This window comes from Notolabrus celidotus, chromosome 1, assembly GCF_009762535.1.
Source record: "Notolabrus celidotus isolate fNotCel1 chromosome 1, fNotCel1.pri, whole genome shotgun sequence".
NCBI classification, from domain to species: domain Eukaryota; kingdom Metazoa; phylum Chordata; class Actinopteri; order Labriformes; family Labridae; genus Notolabrus; species Notolabrus celidotus.
The window spans coordinates 13,414,981-13,435,106 of record NC_048272.1 but is presented as its reverse complement, the minus strand read 5'-3'; the positions used below and the strand labels follow the sequence as shown (position 1 = coordinate 13,435,106).

At 39.2% G+C, this 20,126-nt stretch overlaps 1 protein-coding gene across 5 annotated transcripts in view; it reads right to left on the bottom strand.

Annotated features, from left to right (window-relative positions):
- Positions 1-2,237: 2,237 nt before the first annotated feature.
- The window catches only part of LOC117829752 (neurexophilin-4), a 165,675-nt gene continuing 147,786 nt past the window's right edge, over positions 2,238-20,126 (bottom strand). For all 5 annotated transcript variants that reach the window (XM_034707599.1, XM_034707525.1, XM_034707691.1 and 2 more), the window contains one exon: positions 2,238-3,621. In XM_034707599.1, the coding sequence (XP_034563490.1) occupies positions 2,803-3,621 (819 nt within the window). In that variant the 3' untranslated portion in view covers positions 2,238-2,802. The remainder of the gene's footprint in view (positions 3,622-20,126) is intronic.

Genomic DNA, 20,126 nt, shown 5'->3' with positions numbered 1-20,126 from the left:
AGAGCTGGTGACGTGGATGAAACATCATTAGCTTTGAACATCATTAGAAGTGGATGAAGACGTGTCATTATAAATTCTGTTTGTTTGTATATTCTATGAAGTAACATGTCATTCCATCAATGTCTTGCCACTCTCCACTGATTTTTTCACCCTTATGTTTTCTATAAATATTGCGATGATATAGTTATCATGATTGTTTTTGGCCACAGTAATCGACAGGAAAAAAAATCTGATATCATGACAGTCCTAATCCAAAGACGTGCTTATTCTTAGTCATCTACAGTTGTCTGTGACAGTGAGCTCTAGCTGTTTGTTCTTTTCTCTTTAATCAAGCTCTGTGATGCTGGTGACCCATCCTTAATGTGCCCCACTTCTCATGTACTGACTACTGCTGAGATCATCTCCCGCTGACTGGGACCCGAAAAAAAAAATTGGCAATGTGGACAATGGATGCATGGAAGCTTTAAATATACCAATGTGTCTATTTCTGAATGTGTGAATTGTTTCTATATTCTTTATAGAAAATGTCGACCACAGACCGGCCTTTTCTATAAAGGCTCCTGAAATTGGATGTTTGCCCAAAACAATTATGGTCCAATTTCCACTTATTAGGCTGAATATCCCAAAGGTGCAGCTGTCATTACACATTACACATATTCTCATTTTGGGTTGAATTATCTGTTATGATTATGAGTTGTTTTAGTAAACATACACATATTACCAATTAATTAGTTGCTTGTTAGCATGCATTTTAGTAGTAAAATATATATTTATTAGTCATTAAAAAATATTTCCCTAATTCCTTACTGCTTATTAATAGTTATTTATGTCTGAATCAGTACTTGGTGAAGCACAACTTCATTACCAACTATAAGGTAGTAACTTTGGCATTATAGACAGAAAACTCTTAAGCTAATGGCATAGTAAATGTAGACTATGTTCATGCAAAATAAGGTATGATGACTAATAAAGAGCAAATATGCAACCAAAGTGCATGCTCATAAGCAACCAGTAAATGGGAAATATGCATACATTAAGGGGAAGTGTTTTAATTGAAATTATAGGAATTGGACCTAGATAAACACGGGTATAATAAAGATTATCACACCCACCCACAGAAACATGCATTAGATGTGTATCCACACCCAAATGATCAGATTACATTAGGATCCATCCTAAACAACCAGCCGGGTGATCCTTCACCAAACCACTGTAGAGAATCTGTGTAACAAAGAGCAGAACTCAGAGGAATCTAGGTCTCTGCGCCTCCATCAATCTCTGTGTCCGGACTGTCTGCAGCAACTTGTGTAAGATACATGGACCTCCCCGGACCTCCATCCCGCTGTAATTGATCACAAGCATAATAGGGTATCGAGCAGGGTTGAAATGAAGATTCAATTAGCATTGACTGTGTGTTTTCTAATGAAATTCTGAGCACCATTATCGTCACATCAAAAGTGTGGAGAGCACAGAGCCAACGACTGCACTGAGGGAGAAAAAAGGGAGTTTTAGAGCAAGGAAGAAGAGAAACACTCAGAGAGAGGCGGTGGAGTGTGAGGATTGTTTGTTTCTTTTTAATCCTGAAAGAGGTGGTGGAGTTGATTTAACCTCTAATCCAGATGCATGTTTTTGTAGTAATAGAGAAGCTATCCCGCTTCACCTATCTCTGAGCTCTTAAAGAAAGAAGTGGCTAAGTAAATATTAAGCAGCTGAGATGATAACAGTGGCAGCAGTAAATACAGCAGTCAATAAAATGAGAGAGAGCCACCTGGAGGTTTAGGTACACCTGAAAAATGTTTGCCCAGATGTCGAATATTTTCCCTACTTGAACGATCAAACAAGCAAAAATCTGTCAGCAGTTTTACCTCCAATACAATAGTTATTTTCAGTTTCGGGGTAAATGTGATCAAAAATGATACCTCTCTTGTATTCCATTAGCATAAATACAGACGTCCTCAAAAGGAGTCAAACACCACCCATCATCTGAAGAATGTTTCACGGTTGGTTTTCATGTTATAATTGAATCCATAACCAACTTTCCTTCAATATATTCAAGAAAATTAAACTTACATATCTTCACAGAGAGCTTGGGCATGAATTCCCAATCAGAGTGAAATGTAACTTTATTCATTATGGTTTCCGAGCTGAATGAGATAGATAGCGCGAATATGCTGCACGGCTTGTGCCCTCTGTGCTTCTAGCTACGAAAAACACATTCACACTACAGTAAAAAGACAGACAGTTTAAGAGATTTTAATGTGCTTTTTCATACAGTATATTGTATGCATATCCAGCATAGCATTTCTCATACATATAACTCTCTTATATCCAGGGTTTGCAACGTAGAGCTGAGAGGATGATTAACAGTCAGTCTACCAGAACATTAGGTCTGCCATACAGTAGTGGCAGGGCACAGTCACCTCAGAGCGCATAGCTCTGATCCCAGCTGTTTTCAACCAAGTCCCTCAAATGCAAAAAAGTAATAACACTAAGAAACAAATATCTAAAAACTGTAGGAGTGCTGAGGTTGAGTACAATATTTACAGAAAGAAAAATTAAATTAAAACAGAGGGAAACAAATACAAAGTAGGAAAGTAAGTCAGAAAAATCTGCAATATTCTAACCATCCTTAACTCTGATTATACTTGATTTAAATCCACAATTCACAGCAGTTCAGAGGCGAAAAACTGTCCCCTGCTTCTTCTTTGTAATCAATATGACTATCATTTCCATTATAATAATCATCATTGTAGTCATTAATATAGTCTCTTCTTTTGCCCTTATCAGTTCAGTCTCACACACTTATCCAAAGTAAGGGTGCTCGCTTTGGAAGTTGTAGTCCGGACACACTTTCTGAACTAGCTTGTAGTCGATGCTAAAGAAAGAGATGAAGATACAGATCACCTTGAAGGGTTTGGCACAGAGCCAGGCGGCATGGGACTGGGTGTGCTCTGTGAAGCAGGTCTGAGACGGGTCATACAGGCAGGGTTTGGGCTTCTTGGATCTGTTGGTTTTCTCGTACTCCACCCGACAGTTAAAGGTCTTTGTTTCTTTGGGGTCGATGGTGGACTGATGGTTATTCTGAATCTGGACTTCCTGCTGGGTGTGAGGGTGAAGCTGCTGCTGCTGGAGGACCTCAAACTCCACCACTTTAGTTGGCGGCACAATGCTGACCGACACGTTCCCCAGGCTGGATGAGTTGTGGCGGAAGTAAACGGTAAACGTCCCGTTGATGTGGTCCACAATCTTTCCCGTGACCAACAAGCTGAACTTCATGGTCTTGACGTTGAAGTAGAAGTCCCCCCAACCGAAGATCTTCTTGGTCTTCATGGCGGTCTTTAGAGAGGGCTTGCGCTTGGAGCGGTATCCTGTCTGGTCAAGAAGTAGGGACTGGTTCCGGGATGGGTCGTAGGGATTAAAGAAACTGTAGGTGGGAGGCTTGGATTTCATGGGTGTCTGGTCGATGGAAGTGGAGAAGATGCGTGTTTGGTATGGTGGCTTAACTACTCCCCCTGTCGTTCCCCCTGCTGCGCCACCACCCATGCCATATGGAAGAGTCTTCATCACGGACCCCACCGGGCCCAAGTCTGAGAAATCCACCTGCTTCTCCAACCCTTGGACCTGGAGGAAAAGAGAACAGAGAGAAAGAAGAACTTAAAAAATGGAACAAAGGCTTATAAAGTTGACTTTTAGGTATACTTCTGTAGCCAAGAAAATAGCAACATCAATATTCAAAACAATTATTTAAAAACATGTTAATGGGGAGAAAATAACTTTGGGAGATTTGATACTTTCACAACATACTCTAATCAGCACTACTTCTAAACTTTTAAATTCTTCATTCAAGTACTTTGTAGGTGCTTAATATATATATACATAACTAAAGCTTATGTAAGGATTTTGTGCAGTTCTGAAACACTGAAATGAATATTGACGCCTCTTTGTGATATTTAAAAGCAAAAAACTCTTTTAGTAACAAGATATACGATTTCCATATTGTGATTTTTAATTTCTGAAAGCAGTGCTGGGGTTAGGTGTAAGCGGAGCAGCTGAAGACACAACCCACATTAAATATTTACTAAGAACATATGACTTTCAAAAGTCAGCAGGATGAGAAGATATAAAATTCGAGTGTGTAGAAATAAGAATATCTAGGGATTTATAGCGGTCCGATTCAAGGTTGAAACGCTCGCTTGTGCAACAGTGGCCTTCAAGGACAAGAAGCTTTTGTAATGTATGGTATGTATCATCCTACATTTGTCAAGTTTTCACAATCACAAAGTTTATAAATATTAATTATTTTGTGTACAACAACAACCCCTCACTTCTTCTTCGTCTTCCGGCCTGTGCATTTTTGCGCAGCCACTTGCTAAATACAAAATCCTAAATGTTACTAGTTTGTCCATTTTTTCTATGGTAGAAACATGGCAGTGCAAGATGGCGGCCTCCATGGAAGGGGACCCTCTCAAATTGACAAAGACCAAAAGTTCACATAAGAGCTTTAAGTAAGTTGTTCAGTACTACTTTGTGAGAAATCATATTACTGATCGGGTTCGATTGTTGAACACCAAACAACAACAAATCTGACAAAGAATTTAACCCAGTAAATTGCATTTAATATGGGATTAAAATCGTATTAAATTTGCTGGCATGCTCAACATCTGTGCCTGGCATGCACAACAACTCCAGGGCAGGGCCGGCCCGTGGCATAGGCAGTATAGGCAAATGCTAGGGGCACCGGCCATCCATAGGGGGGCGCAGCTAAATGAGTAAGGAAGAAAATTTTAAGATAAAGGAAAAACAATTTTGTTTTATCTAATTTAATTTTGGATTAAATTGCAGAATGATGCCAGTAATCATTTGAAAGCTAGTGATTCACTTTTGCTTTTAAAAATAATGGTATGCAAAGCAGTTTTTGAAGTCTGTTCATGATTTACCTGTTTTTGTTTTGTTGTTGTTTTCTTTGCACTTTGGAAGCTGTTAGCTTAATTATATAGAAAATGTAGGCTACGCTTAAATAAGCATTTTGCTTCTTCCTTTTCACTCAACACTTAATACATGACTGTTGCTTTGTTGAAAGTGTCTGCGCTGTGAAAACTATTGTGTTATATGACTGAATAAATTCTACTACTATTACATTATGCATTTTGAAATTCTATTATTTTCCTGCTATATATTACCATTTTATAAATGTTCTTATAAAGGTCATTTTTATTTTAAAACAAAGGAAACCTGTAAAACATAAAGCTGGATATCAGTTGTCTTTCAGTGTATATGTGTTGTGATTGTTGGAGTTGGTTATAATACCAGGGGCACCTGATAAAATCTTGCCTAGGGCCCAAGTCAGTTAGGGCCAGCCAGGTTTTACACCTTGGTCACAGACATTAAATAATCAGCAGATGTAATATCAGCCACCTTTCTTAACTACCAACCTTCTACCAACTCTTACTAGGCCGTTTTACCTTAAAGCAATGCTAAAGAGGCTACATTATCCAGAAATTTACATCAACACTGGTCTAGTCATACTGTATCAACAAATCCATGCTCCACTGTATTTTACCAACATTTTTATAATCTCAAATGTTGTACAGTTCGCTGTGCCTTGGGGATCTTTCTACCCCTAAAGTGTTGTTTCCTCCAGCATCTAAATTGTTAGATGTTGCTGTGTTTCATCTCTTGAGTCCAGGAAAACAAAACCTTCTATTTTTGTTAACACACTTTAATTTTGTTGTCAGTGTTGTTCCGGGGATATAAACAACTCTGCATGTAAGGTAATGGATGTGAGCCTTTGTTAGTTCAGACAGCTTTCTGCCTTTAATCCACAGCCGAGGTGCTTATTCACAGGGCTGATTGACTGGAAATCTTCTTCTGCTCTCTTTCATGTCTCATCAATCACATCACTGCCATGCTCCCATCCATATGCATACATGTACACACACACACATGCACTTTTAAAACACACACGCACAGATGCATCTCCACACATAAAAACTTCATGCTTGGAGCTGTCATGAAGTGACAGTGAGAAGTATTACAACTATTCAGAGGGGTTACATGTGCTTCCCCCCCCGAGGATGCATTTGGATGGAGTTTAAAACTGCTCCTGGAGCGGATAAACAAGCCAAACAAGAAATAAATGAAGACGGCATTTCACAAACAAGCACAGGATCAGATCTTTGTGTCTACTCATGTTTCTGTCTCATTCCTTCACTGGTATGCAGGGCAGTGGAACCGACAGGTTTGTGCCAAAGCCCTCCTCATCTTTCATCAATCACTGAACCTAATAATAACTCCATATTGCAACAGTGAAGCGCTCAATACCACGTCTAATGTATTCAGTCATTCAATTAATGCATCTATGTCTTTTGGCCATTCATTAACATACCCGCAGAGCTGGTTTCTAAGTAGATTGATTGAGGGGAAAATAACTGAGAGTTTATTGACCACCAAAGGGAATGAATTAGTAAGAAAAGAAAGGTGTTGATAAATGACCTGTGACTGAGATAATGACCCAATGAAGATTTTTAACAGGCCCTTACTGGATTTGCTGCCATGGCAAGAGGCAAGATGCAAAGCTACAGTATTTCAACAAGTTTTTAAGTAAAGCCTGATTTAAAACTCAGTAACATGCCACAACGCGGGACATTAGTGTGATCTGTGTCAGAGATTTTATGTTTGAAATTCACATGACCTTCAATTCAACAAGCGTGTTAAATAAACACAATGTTGTTATCATTAAGGGATAAGATCCAATCACATACCATACCATACGGCACGGTATAACAAGATACGATACCATACAAAACTACACAACACAATATGTTATGGTTCTGTATGGTATAAAAGGGTAGTGATTCTCAGCCTTGGAATCCCTTCTTCAATGGAGCTAGCAAGCTTATTTCTAAGGGTCAACAGATGGTTTTGGATGAAAATAAATTACATATCAAAACATATTTTTGACGGGGAAGTGATTTTTACATGACATCGCCAGTACCAGTGTCATAAATTGATTAAGTTCTATTTTAGACAGGCAATGTGTTTGCTACATGACAGCTGCATATGATGGCTCTGGCTCAGGGCCATCGTGGGATCATCACACAGTGTGTATTGGGGCTAGACGGGGATGGGGTCACAAACACTTACAATATAACTTTTGCAAAATGTTGAGAACCACTGCTGTAGGGAAAGGTAAGGTATAGTAAGCGGTACGATATGATATTATACGATACGATACGATACAGTACGAAACGATACGATACGATACGATACGATATGATACAATACGATATGATGTGATGTGATGTGATCCGATACAAGACAATATGACCAGGCAGGATATGATACTGTAGAATACAATATGATACAATACGGTGTTGTTCTGTATAGTGTGGTAAAAAAGGTATGGTACAGTATGATACCATATGATACAGTTTTGACTGGACCCATACTGTGCTGTATGATAAGGTAATGCACAGTTCATTATAGTACAAGACCAGTCAATAGGATACAGTATTGTATGGTTCCATACTCTACAGTAGGATATGCTATAATACAGGATGATACAGCGAAATACTGTTCAGTATGTTACTGTAAGGTTTGATATGGTACAGTAGGTTAGGGTATTATACAGTATTCTTCAAAATGAAAATATACAATACAACATAGTACACTTCCCCTGTGGGGAAGTTTGTCTTGAACCGGAAAGTTGCACACATTTATCTATATTTACAATAGTATTACTATATTATCTATATTTACAATAGTATTACTAATCACTAATGAACAACAGCACACACTAATCCCAACCACAAATGATCATGTTCCGCAGAATACACAATGCATATGATATGAAATAAGAGCACAGAAACACCTTGAGGGTATTAGAGAGCACCTAAAGCTGAATGAAGGAGAATGTAAAATTTGGCTTTGGGTAAGCACAAATTGATTTTACATTGAGGTACTCTGTATTGTCTGTCTGAGACTTCCTTTTGCATTTCTGTGCAGACAACAGTCATACTTTACCAAATTAATGGGCTACAGCCTGAATATTGAAACACTTTTTTCCAATTTCAAGATTAACTATTAAACGGTTGGATTGAGGCAGGAAAAGGGCTGGACTGGCCAACATCACTACCAGTTAGAAAAGTCTGGTCGATGCAGTTGTCTTGCAAATTTTAAGCTGGTGAATTAGTGATGTGAGAAAGCTACGGCAGTGACAGGTAAGAATAAGCTACACTTGATGGCAGAGAAACATCCAAATATGGACAGCAACAAACAGTGTGTCCAGCGCATACAAGATAGGGACTTCCTGTGAGTGCGCTGTCAGCAGTGCTGTCAGCTAGCGCTGTGTGTTGCCATCTGTCAGGCTAACACTCTGCTGGTGCAGTCCTAATCATTCCTCCTGCTGATGGCACACAGCTCGAACTAGCACCATCATCATAATCCTTAACCATCCTCAGTGGCAACATCACGCCATGAACCTCCACCTAACCTTCGGGGTCAACTGTATGAAGCTCAGAAATGATTTCATGACGGGGTCTAAGGTCGGCCTTGGTCTCTCTGAGGGAGAACAATAAACTGTACACAGTCAGCAACTTCAATGAACATCGATCGAGTGGAAAAAGACGAGCTAGAGAGAAGGCCTCTTCTTTTGTGGCACGGAAGAAATAAAATGCCAACAGAAACCAATAAATAGACGGACTCGCTATTAGCATAAATATGAAATATTTTTTGTACTGGACAGTAAATCCATTTAACGGGTGAGGATTTGTTAGAAGAAATATCAAATATATTACCTTGACATAAAATCTATAAGCTATAGACTTTTTGCCAAACGGTGGGTGTTTGCTATAAGGTCATATCAGGCTGCTGCAACCAGCAGAAGATTCTCTGTTTGAAAAATCACACTTTTCTCACTGCTCAGCTTCTATTCAGTGCGGATTCAATGAGTAAGAAGTAACTTTTGGAGCTTTAGCCAGAGGGATGTTGTTGCTGAGGTGATGAAGAGGTGATGAGGTTAAACACACACAGGTGCACATACACCGGTATACAGTGGACACTGTGATTAGACATGAAGCAGCTCAGATTGAGAGACTGGTAGGTTACAGGTGGAAGGATCTCAAGAAATAACAACTGTTATTCATCACTTACACCTAAAGTAAAACTAATTACCTGCTGACACTTTTATTTATAAGACAAAACAGAGGGGATATAAGCCAAATACTGACATCTTGCTAACATGCTCACTATGACAATGCTAACCATTCACTGTTATTTTTATTTAAATACAATTTTAATGTATTAAGTCTACCAGTACATTTTGTGTTTCAACATGAAAGACAAAATCTAATTATATGTCTTAACTGTTAATTAATATGGACACTGTTCCTCCATCTCCTTCCATAGTGACATGTGAGGACAAACACTGCCTCGATGGGCACTGACATATTACACTGATGGAGCCAACATGCGTCAGTCCGGCGGCTCCATCAGCCTGATCCCTTATCTGACTGATGGAGCCCCGGGACTGACGTCACACCAGAACAGCTTCTTGTGTGGATTAAAAGCAGACACTGAAGGAAAGTTCACTGACTCTTGTGTTACTGTTTGTACCTTTGTGTCTCATGTTCCTCCTCTACTCTATTAATCCTGTGAAGTACACTGTAGGAGGCCGCAGAGCTGTCAGTTATGACTTATTTTAATATCAAATAACTAATTTAACCCCCCCCCCCCTAAAAAAACCAAACAATGAACACCTGCGCATAAATCAGCATAAGAACTAACTTTAGTTAGAGAAAGCATAATTGAGAAAAAATTATTTGACGTGTGTTCTAATTTTTCTACCTTGACCCATGGTCCATCTGTTAAAAAGGAGGAGGTGAGTTTTGAGACCTATACAGCAGTCACCAGGGGGAGCTTCAAAAGGTTTGGCTTCACCCAGATTAGCTGTTGTTCAGTCTGTGATTTTATATGGTCTATGATGCCAACACTCCAGCAAGTACATATTTCAAGATTTTTATTGTTTAGACTGGCTGCACACTGGACGGTTTTTAGGCCTGATTTTAGGCCTGATTTGAAGCTTGCTGTAACCGATTATTTGTCCAAACGATCCACAGGTGCGGTCTCGATACAACTATTTTACTGCTCCCGACCAATCTAGAGCCTCCTTGATCTATGATTAATCCCTGGCTGGAGTGCCTTGGTTAAAAAGCCAAAACATAAATGATAAGAGAGGCAGGCTAGGAAGTGTTACCAACTGGAAGTTGCACACTTTTATAGCTTGTACATAAACACAACTGTACTCTGAGCCAAGTGGAGTATTGAAAAAGAAGACCAGCTTGAGGAATAATTTACCCAAACCCTTAAATGTTCATGCTCGCTTTTCATGAAAGATCACAGGTTCATAACAGTTAACACAGTTCCTCTTGAGGGGGATGTAAATGTCTGCACTAAATGTCATAGAAATCTGTCACAGTTGTAGAGACATTTAATTTAAGCCACAATATGAACCATATTGGAAAAGTCAGAGGTGCATAAGAATCATAAAGATTCATCCTCTGGGCATCATGAATGTCTGTTTAAAGTTTCATCATCATCTTTCACAGTCGTTAAAATATTTCCGTCCGGACAGATTGATTGATATTGCCATCCTGGGAGCTAAAAGGATAAAATCCTATATCTGAATATGATGAGGTTAAACTTCGGCGAGGACATGAAATCGCTGGTGAAAATATGTACTTTACTAGGGAAATAGATGTAACCTGTCACACTCTAGGTTCCCTCTTGTGGCTTTTTTGGGCTCTCAGTGTCTAAAGCTCCCCACATATTGAAGCTCTACGCATGTCAATGGGGCATTAGTGTTTCCTCCATTAAGGAATGAAATTCCTGTTTGTCAGGATGCTCGGGGAATCACAGCAGAAGATGGAATAAGCATTGTGGTGGACTTATACATATGTATGACACAGACAACTCAATAAGAGCACAATCAGAGGAAGAACAATCAGATTACAGGGCTTGGGAGATAGAGGGATATAGTGAGGAAAATGTTATTAGTGGAGAAGTGAGATGAGCTGAGGAGAGTGTAAGGAGATCTTGTACATTTTCTAGGAATGGGGAACATTAATCATCTTTAACTTCATTTGGAGGTTCATATGAGCAGAAAAGCATCTTTAGTTGCTGCTTAGGAGGGATAGATATAACCTACCTGCAAGTACATGCAAGAATGAAGTGTAGGGATTGTTCAATGAGGAGATTATGAGACAACAAGTGACTGTGAGCGACAGAGAAAGGAGACAAGACACATACCCGGAGAAGGAGAGAGAAAAAGAAAGACAGGGCTTTCTCAAATCAGAACCTCCACTCACACGTACCGAGAGAACTCAGTCTGTAGTTATGTTTATCGCTGCTGCTGGGTTTATTTATGTTAGGGTGTTGGCTAGTGCTGCACAATGTTGGAAAAAACTGCGATACATCTTATTTTGGCAATATATTCACAATATAAAAAATATATTCATACTATAAATGTACAAACAAACCAGGCAGCACAATGCAGGAAAATATGTGGCATGCAATATGCATGTGCAGCAGTAAATGTGTATAATAAGTGTCTGTACAGACTGAGTTTTGGGAGGTGTGATTGCTGCAACCACATGACAACGAAGACTGCACCATTATCCCCTCTCAAATCTCAATACAGGGTTTAAATGTACATGAAAAACCTGTAAAGGCATGTACTTCAAAAATGGACATTTACAGAGCTTAGAGAAGTTTTGGAAATAATAAAAAAGGCTGAGAGTTTTAGAAAAGTGGGGTTAATTTTCTTTACAAATATCTGTATGATTCAGGAAACATCTAACTTGTCAGAGTTAGATACATTATTTTATATCAACCGACAATGCTCGTCATACTTGTTAGATGTTCCATGTCATGTGGTAAATTTAAACATATATTTGTTTGTATTTTTTATTCAATCGCAGATGTTTTTGGTCTAACATCTGTCTCAATGTCACAGAGAAGTCATGGAAATCTGCTGGAAAAAATGTGTATGAACCCTGCCATAAGGTATTGGTCAGGTGCTGTGAACAACACATAAACAATAATCAAACCATGTTTGATTAAAATTTGTTCATTTTTGTAATTTATCTTACATGCAACAAACTTTGCAAGCTTGCACACAAATTTCTGCAACATGAATAATCTGTGACTTTGTTTTCATTTGAAGTGGCTGCTATGTAAAGTCACATGCTCCGAGGGGAAAAGGCTGGCAGAGATAAGGATATAGTTACCTCCTTTTAGAAATTAGTCAGAGTGTCCTTTTTTCATCCCCTTGTGTATTAGGTAAGGCAAAAAAGCTACGTGTTTTTCTAGTAAGTTATCTTCAGTTAAGAAATTGTTATCATGTCATGTTAGGTAGAGTTATCTTTCATTGACCTCTTTAAAGGCCTGCTTGTTAAAACTTTGGTCAATAAAGTTTTTATTTTTCTTGGGTTAGATCAATAACCTATTTTTCTGTAATTAAAAAACTCTTCTGTTCTTGTGCCTTCAAACCAGAGGGTTTTATAAGACACTACCATTCAAAGCTCAAGGTTTGGAATTGCACTAAGTAGTTATTTTCACACATGTATAAAGTCAGAGATTTGGGACGATTCATAGTGAATCAGTGGCAGGGTGTGTGTGTTATATCATGCAACTGATGCGGACCCTGACGAGCAGCACATGACGGGATAAATAAAAACGTCTGCGATTGGAAAAGGAGAATCATTTTCAACATTAGGACAGCAAAGATGTCTGCACATCTATCCATAGCATGCTATAAACGTAGCACACAGTTGAATGCATAAACTGCCATCATAACAAAGGTTTAAATTTTCTGCAATGCATATGTTAAAGAGGCTAATATGGGACTCTCCACTCCAGTTCACAAATTGAGCAGAAGTGCGTGGACAGTGTGCGTGGGTGATTTGAGAAAGGCCTGTGTGCTGAGGTACTTTACACTGACTTATTAAATGAGAGAAGGTCAGATGAGCTCTTGAACCGACCGCCGAAACCTGATACATCATCTGCCACCACAATTACGATCTCTTTTCATCATTAAGGAAGCTCTGGATCAATGGCAGCACCTTCATCTCCACTTTCTCGCTTCCATTCACTCTCTCTCGCTCTCGCTCTCTGTCTACCGGGTATCTGATCTGATCAGCAGCCCTCTCACTCTCACATTCATCCATAACTTCCTCTCCTCCTTGATAGCAAGAGCATTCAGAGGAAATGGACCTCACTCACTGACCTCCCTCTCTCTCTACCTCTCCTGCCTCTTGCTCTCCCCTCCTCCTTTCCTCACCTGAGGACTGATGAGAAGAGGAGAGCTACACGTCTCGGAGCTCTCTCCCAGGCTTGTTCCTTTGTTTAATTGGAGTTTTATTGGTGACAATCAATTCATTTCTATCTGTGCTTGGGGTTGCATTGATCTGCTGTCACAGAGAAGAGTCAAATGTACAGTTCCACTCCCACCACGCTGCAAACTGCAGGCTCTGATGCCAGCTACTGATAGTTTTTTGAGTCTTTTTTTTCTACTTTCTGTTTCTAACACTTTCCTCCTTGTTGTGATTAGAAGCAGGGATGGATTTTGTTCTTTTATACCACTTATTTTCTTCTTGAAGTCTAAAAGATGTCAGAAACAATTTTGCAGCAGTCAGAAGACACTAATTCAGGATGAGAGATGAATGCACATTACTCTTTACTTTTAAATCCCTGTTTACACACATCCACATCTCCATTCAGCAAAGTAAATGCAATAAATCTGTGCAAAGATAACATTCAAAGTAATAAAAGTTATCCTCCTGTATTTTTTAAAATCAAAGACAACATTTTTCTTCATTTTTTACAAAGAGGTATGATGTAAGAGCCTGTAATATCTCCTTTCATATCATCCTCTTGTTATTTATAACCCTGAAATGCAGAATGCTTGCAGTGGCTGATCAGGTGAAAAGGTCATTATTGAAGGGAAATCTCAACAGCACTTTATCTTTCTCTATCCTCACTTGTCTATGATGTCAAATGCACAGTGGGGCAGATTTCTGCAGCTTCATGTGAAGAGGATGCGGCCAGCGTTAGAGCCTCAAAGCTGATGAAGGAAAAGGCGATTTTCCTCTTCAGGTTTGGAGGAAATCAACGCTTGAAGCGAGAGTGTTCAAGTATCTCAGACTCTAAATTGAATATAAGACAGCATGCACGATCTTCAGTGGTGCATCATCCACTGTAGAGCAGACTGTTGTACTGACAAAGAAGCAGGAGCTGACGATGAGGATCTCAGCCAGTTGAGCTTTAAAGACAAGATTATCTTAAGCGTGTTTAGTAAATTAGTGCTGTGTTAACACCTGATTTACACCTGAGCTACAGTATATACGCTAAGCCTACCACTGCTATACAGTGTATCCACACTCAACCTGAAGGGTGGTACAATTCCAGCTCCTGCAGTGTGCGTGTTAAAGCATCCTTGGGCAAGACACTGCACCACAAATTTCTCCCCGTGGCATAGCCAGCAGTGTGTATGCATGTGAGTGGGATTAGTTATCACAGCAGGAGTACACTTAACATATCAGTCTCTTCCTTCAGTGTATTGACGTGTTGTACATGGATATATGTGACATGTAGTTTGAGTCAGAAGACCAGCAAAGTGTTATGGAAGTACAGTCCACATTCTATTCACTGTCAATGAGATTTCAAAATCTTCAACTTTAATAATGATAATTATAAATGCATCAAAAAAGTTGGATGCAAATGGATTAAATCAGAGTGCACCATGGGAAATGGTTGGTGATCTGTGTTGGTGAGTTGTAACATGAATAAAAGCACGAGGAGAAGAAAATACAATTCCTTTGTTGTTGACCATACAAGCTTTTAAATCTGATTCATATGTGTTGCTTTAGTAAGTTTACAGACAGTTGTTGAAGTAGTTGATTTTACCTAATTTACTCTCATGTACATGTATTCTGATGTTGAAATAGAATTTATTCATTGTTGCTTTCTTTTTAAATGTTCTTCATATGTCCCACTCAAGCACCAGGAGAAGGCGTTTTCTTTATATGCCTGAAAACTGTAAAACATTTGGCCTCTTGAGATTAAATTGGAACAATGTTACAATGTCATAATTTCACAATGTCATTTAGCAAGAACAACACAAGCAAATATCTAGACAAGAGGAAACAAGATCAGTAAGAGTAACAAAGTGCTTCAATTCAATTCGGGTGCAGGTACTGCCAAGCAGTGTAAAGGCAATGCACAAAATTAAGTTAGGAATTTCTTTTCTTTTTTTCTTTAAAAAAAAAAATACAATAAGGAACATCTACAATGAAGCAACCAAACAATTTAAGACCTTCCATTATCATCATCAACAATTAACATCATGGTAAGCTGTCTTTGTGTCTTTAAAAGAAAATTAAAGATCTGTCATTTTAATCTGGCCTGTAAATAGGAGTTATCTATAGCCTAGCTTTATATTTGATCGTAGTTTTAAAAAAGTTTTATTTGTTTTTTTATCTTTGGGATTTGTAGAGATGCAGGATATATATTGGGCCAGAATTGAGAGTACTTAGTTATTATTTGTTGTTCCTGTAACACAAATCTATGTAAACAACCAGTAAAAGTTGCTTTCATTTACTTGTTAACATGCTTACATATTCTGATAGCAGGTCCACTTTTAAATACAGAGAAGAAGATTAAGCGCAGTTACAAGTAACTGAAGAGAGAGAGAAAAATGGCGTCACTGTTGTGTATGATTTTCACTGTTTCTTAGGAGAGGACAACACGAACGCAATTTGCAAAACATGTCCCACGAGTACTCAGAGAGGAGGAAAAAGTCACCCACTAAAATCCTTTTAGTCACCTGAAAAGTTGTCATTGCACAGATGTATTGTAGAAGCGCAACGTATATAAAGCACGTCACCTTCATCTTCATTGTTTTAGTGTTTTATCATTTTATTTGTTGACAATTTGATATCTGTTTGATCCTTTGTGAAGCACTGGGCTGCATATTTTTTCTGTCTGAAACATGCTTAATAAATAAAGTTGAGCTGAGTCAAGTTAAAAACTGAAGTGTACAGACTAGCTGGTACGTGTAGCTGACACCTGTCTGGAATAATTAGGGACCCACAGGCAGACTTTGAGATCTAAAAGCCTGTAGTTAGCATTAGGTACAAGTCCCAGACTGAGGAGGATTTTTGTAACAAAACTAAAAATGGTACAACAAACTGCAGCTCTGAGTAAACTAACACTGACTGAAACAGCTCAGCAGGGGGTCTAAAGAGAGAAAAGGCTGATTTATAATTCTGCGTCTCCCCTACGCAGCAGGGGCTGACGCAGACATGAGTACCACATACTTGTGCGTCGGTGTGTCCGTGTCGCACAGCTATTCTCCGCCGAAACGCCTGAGGGCAGTGCGGTCTCTCTGATAGCCGGCCGCCTGCTTCCGGTCCCGCTACGATCTCTGTTTACTTTTCCAAAGCGATTCAGAGCGTGTTATGTTAATCTACAGCTGATACATGTTGCTGTTTATCATACAGACATGATTACATGAAGAATAGAGAGGAGGAGATGAAATACACGGCTGATGTCCGGGATCCCGGAAGTACTTTAAATGCGGGAAAGACAAAGCCGCTGAGCTGACCAATCACAGAGCTTGCGGTCCGTGTCGGTCCTACGGGGAGTTACATTTTGGAGGAGGTGCATGTCAGCTACGTGCATAGGCCTCGGCGTAGGTACGGGAGCTACGCGGACACCCGGCGTAGGGTACGCCGTTGATTCAACGCAGAAGTATAAATCAGCCTAAAGGGGGGGATCTTTCAAAAGTGGTGAAGAAAACAGACTAAATGTAGAACAAGAACCTGTGACTTCATCTGAGTGTCTCAGGTGAGAACATTAGGCATTCTAAAGGATCTATGTAAACAGTCACTTCTCCTTTCACTGAAATGGGCAGCTGAGGTACTTTTACAGCTGTTGTCACTTGACAGACGCCTACCTGTAGCACCTCAGGGCGAACCAGAAAGGCTCATCCCAGGGATTACCAATCCCATCGGTGCAATGGCATGGTTCTTCTCGAAATGATACTGGACGAGGTTGGAAAGAAGAATGTTTGTACAGTTTCCCTGCCACTAAATCCTGATGAGCAATGAAACATGGATTGACCAACACCTAAGCAGATGTGTCAAATGAGAAAGATGTGTCGAATAGGTAAAAAGGTATCTAATAGTTAAATATTGCTTATTGTTCCTGAGATACAGGGATAAATTTGTGAGGTGAACACATCAGAGAGACAGAGATGAACATATTTTGTTGCTGGTGGCTCAGGCATGTTCCATTTCAGCAGCAGTGACTCTGCTCTGCTCTGACAACAATCATGAAATAATGAAAAAAAGTAACTTTTTCTTCCTTCTTCTGAAAAAAATGGGAGAACTAAAAATGACATTTAATTACAAAAAGCAAAATAAAGCCAGGAGGAAAAAAGATAAACCAGTGGGGGGAAAATGTAGGGAGAGAGAGAGAGAGAGAGAGAGAGAGAGAGAGAGAGAGAGAGAGAGGGAGAAAGTAGGAGTGAAGAAGAGAAAAAGAAAAGGCAGTAAAAGCGATTTCGCAGTCCAGTGGTGTCGCTGGATTATCATGAAAATGAAAGCTACTGAGTCAGGGAGTATCAGGGAGCAAGGAAATGGAGCCGAGACAGATAACACAGTAAGGGAGGAGAAGAAGAAAACGAATAAGAGAACTAGTGTAGAGAAAGCACAGAGCTCTGTAAGACAATATGAAAAAGAAAGTCCAAAGAAACAGAGAGAGAGAAGGTAAAAAGACAATATATATACGGCACACAGTGAGATTATGAGTGCAATAAGCCAAAAATGAGAATCACTTCACCCCATAGAGAATAATCAGAGGTTTCTTGAGAAGTAATATCTATAATATTGTTTCAAGAGGACTGGCTCCGCTCCCAAATAATTTTTACTTAAAAAAGAAATGAAGTCTTTTTCTCCATGTGTCAGGTGAAATTTAGAATGTACTCGTGTCGAACATGAGCAGAAGTTTCATACAGAGGAGCCGCACTTTCTGTGAGACGACATCGAGAGAAAAATACAGAAAATTAAGTAATATCAAAGTGAGGGTAAGATCGAGACTTCACTGAAAAGAGAGAGAGAAAAGGCAGAGAAGTAAAGAAAGACAGAAAGAAAGAATGGAAGAGAGAACGGAAGGAAGGAAGGAAGGAAGGAAGGAAGGAAGGAAGGAAGGAAGGAAGGAAGGAAGGAAGGAAGGAAGGAAGGAAGGAAGAAATAAACAAGAAAGAGGAAGGACGGAATGAAGGAAAAAGAAAGAAAGGAAGATAGTAAGGAAGAAAGGAACTAAAGATAGAAAAGAAGAACGGAAGGAAGGAAGGAAGAAATAACAAAAAGACAGACAGGAAAAAAGTATAAGGATGGAAGGAAGAACAAAAAAGAAAGAATGGAAGAAGGGAAGGGAAGGAAGGAAGAAGGAAGGAAGGAAAAAGAAAAGAGAAAGAAGAAAGAGAAAAAGAAGAAAGAAAGAAAGAAAGAAAGAAAGAAGAAAGAAAGAAAAAAGAGGAAGGAGGGAAGGAAGATATGAGCAAAATAAAGAGAGGAAGAATAAAAGGAAGGAAGGAACAAAAGAAAGGAAGGAATGAAGAAAGAAAGAAAAAAAGACAGGAAGGAGGGAAGGAAGGAAGAAATTAACCAAAGAAGGAATGCGAATGGAATGAAGGAAGGAAGAACAAAAAAAGAAAGAAAGAAAGACAGAAAGGAAGAAAGGAGGATGTAAGAAAGAAAGAAAGAAAGAAAGAAAGAAAGAAAGAAAAAGACAGACAGACAGAGAAAAAAGAAGGAAAGAAAGAGAAGTTATCTCTGCCCTTTGCTGTTGACATAAGAGGATTTATGAAGGTATTGTGTGCCAGCTTAAGAGTTATATGCCGACAATATTGCAACATATTGCAGATGCCACTTAGATTGGACTCAGAGGGAGATGTAGAAATCCCCGGCTGCATCACGTGAAGAGCAACATGTGCAATTAAATCCACAATGTGTGGATTTATTCTCCATCTCTGCAGCCTTTCTTTGGTACTTGAACACTTCTTTAATATTCTTAATGATTTTAATGTTTGCTTTATTCATCTTCATAGAGCTTCATGTACCAATAACTTTGAGGAAGTGCAAGATAAACTTCTGTATAACCTTTCACTAACACACCTTAAACTGCAGAGGACAGCAGACTCTATTGAGTTTTGTTTTATGGCTTTTCTACTGAGTCTGCAACAGAAATCAAGTTGGAGCAGAGAGGTCAGCTGAAGTCAGACAGGTTGGGAGACAATATAAAAGTGATATGAAGCATTTGTCTACCTCACTTTTATATATATATTACAAAGCAAATCTAGTCAAGTTTCTAGAAGCAATAAGTCTCTATCTCGGAGTACATGGCGGTTTGCTTTCTTGCAGAGAGAAGAGTAGATCAATATGACAATTAATTATGTCTGTTTAACAAGGCTACTGTTTCAAACCTGATTAGTTTAGCTAGGCAGAAAAACATAACCGGGCTCCACTGCTGCGATTGGCTCCTTGCTTTCAAAGCCTTTCCGGGGAAAAGCCTTGGTTTGGGACGATTTCAACATAATGAATGGGACACTCTGCCTGAGTATAGTCCATATGTGTCCCAGAATCTTATTTTTCATTGCAGCCCGGGTATGAGTAGCTAAACAGCTCCTGTTAACAGGTTTAGTCACACCCGACTTGACTTCCCCCACTATCATCTTTTACTAAACATAGCTGTAATCAATCCAAGTGCACATTAAATGTTTGAAAATGGTCACAGTTTGGTTGTTTTTGGACACCTTGATATATTGCATAACATTTAGGTAGCAAAATGACTTGATGAGGTCCAGTGACAGATCATGATTTCTATTTAAATAAGTCAGTGCTAGCTTAAAGTTTCACCCAAGGAAAGTGGTGGAGGACCAGCCAATCAAAGAACAGAAGGGCTGTAGTAGCTGTAACACTACTTGGAAAGCACCTCTTAAAAATGTATAAGTAAATGTGATGTATCTGGTATGATATCTGTTATGTGCTGGACTATTACATGTGACA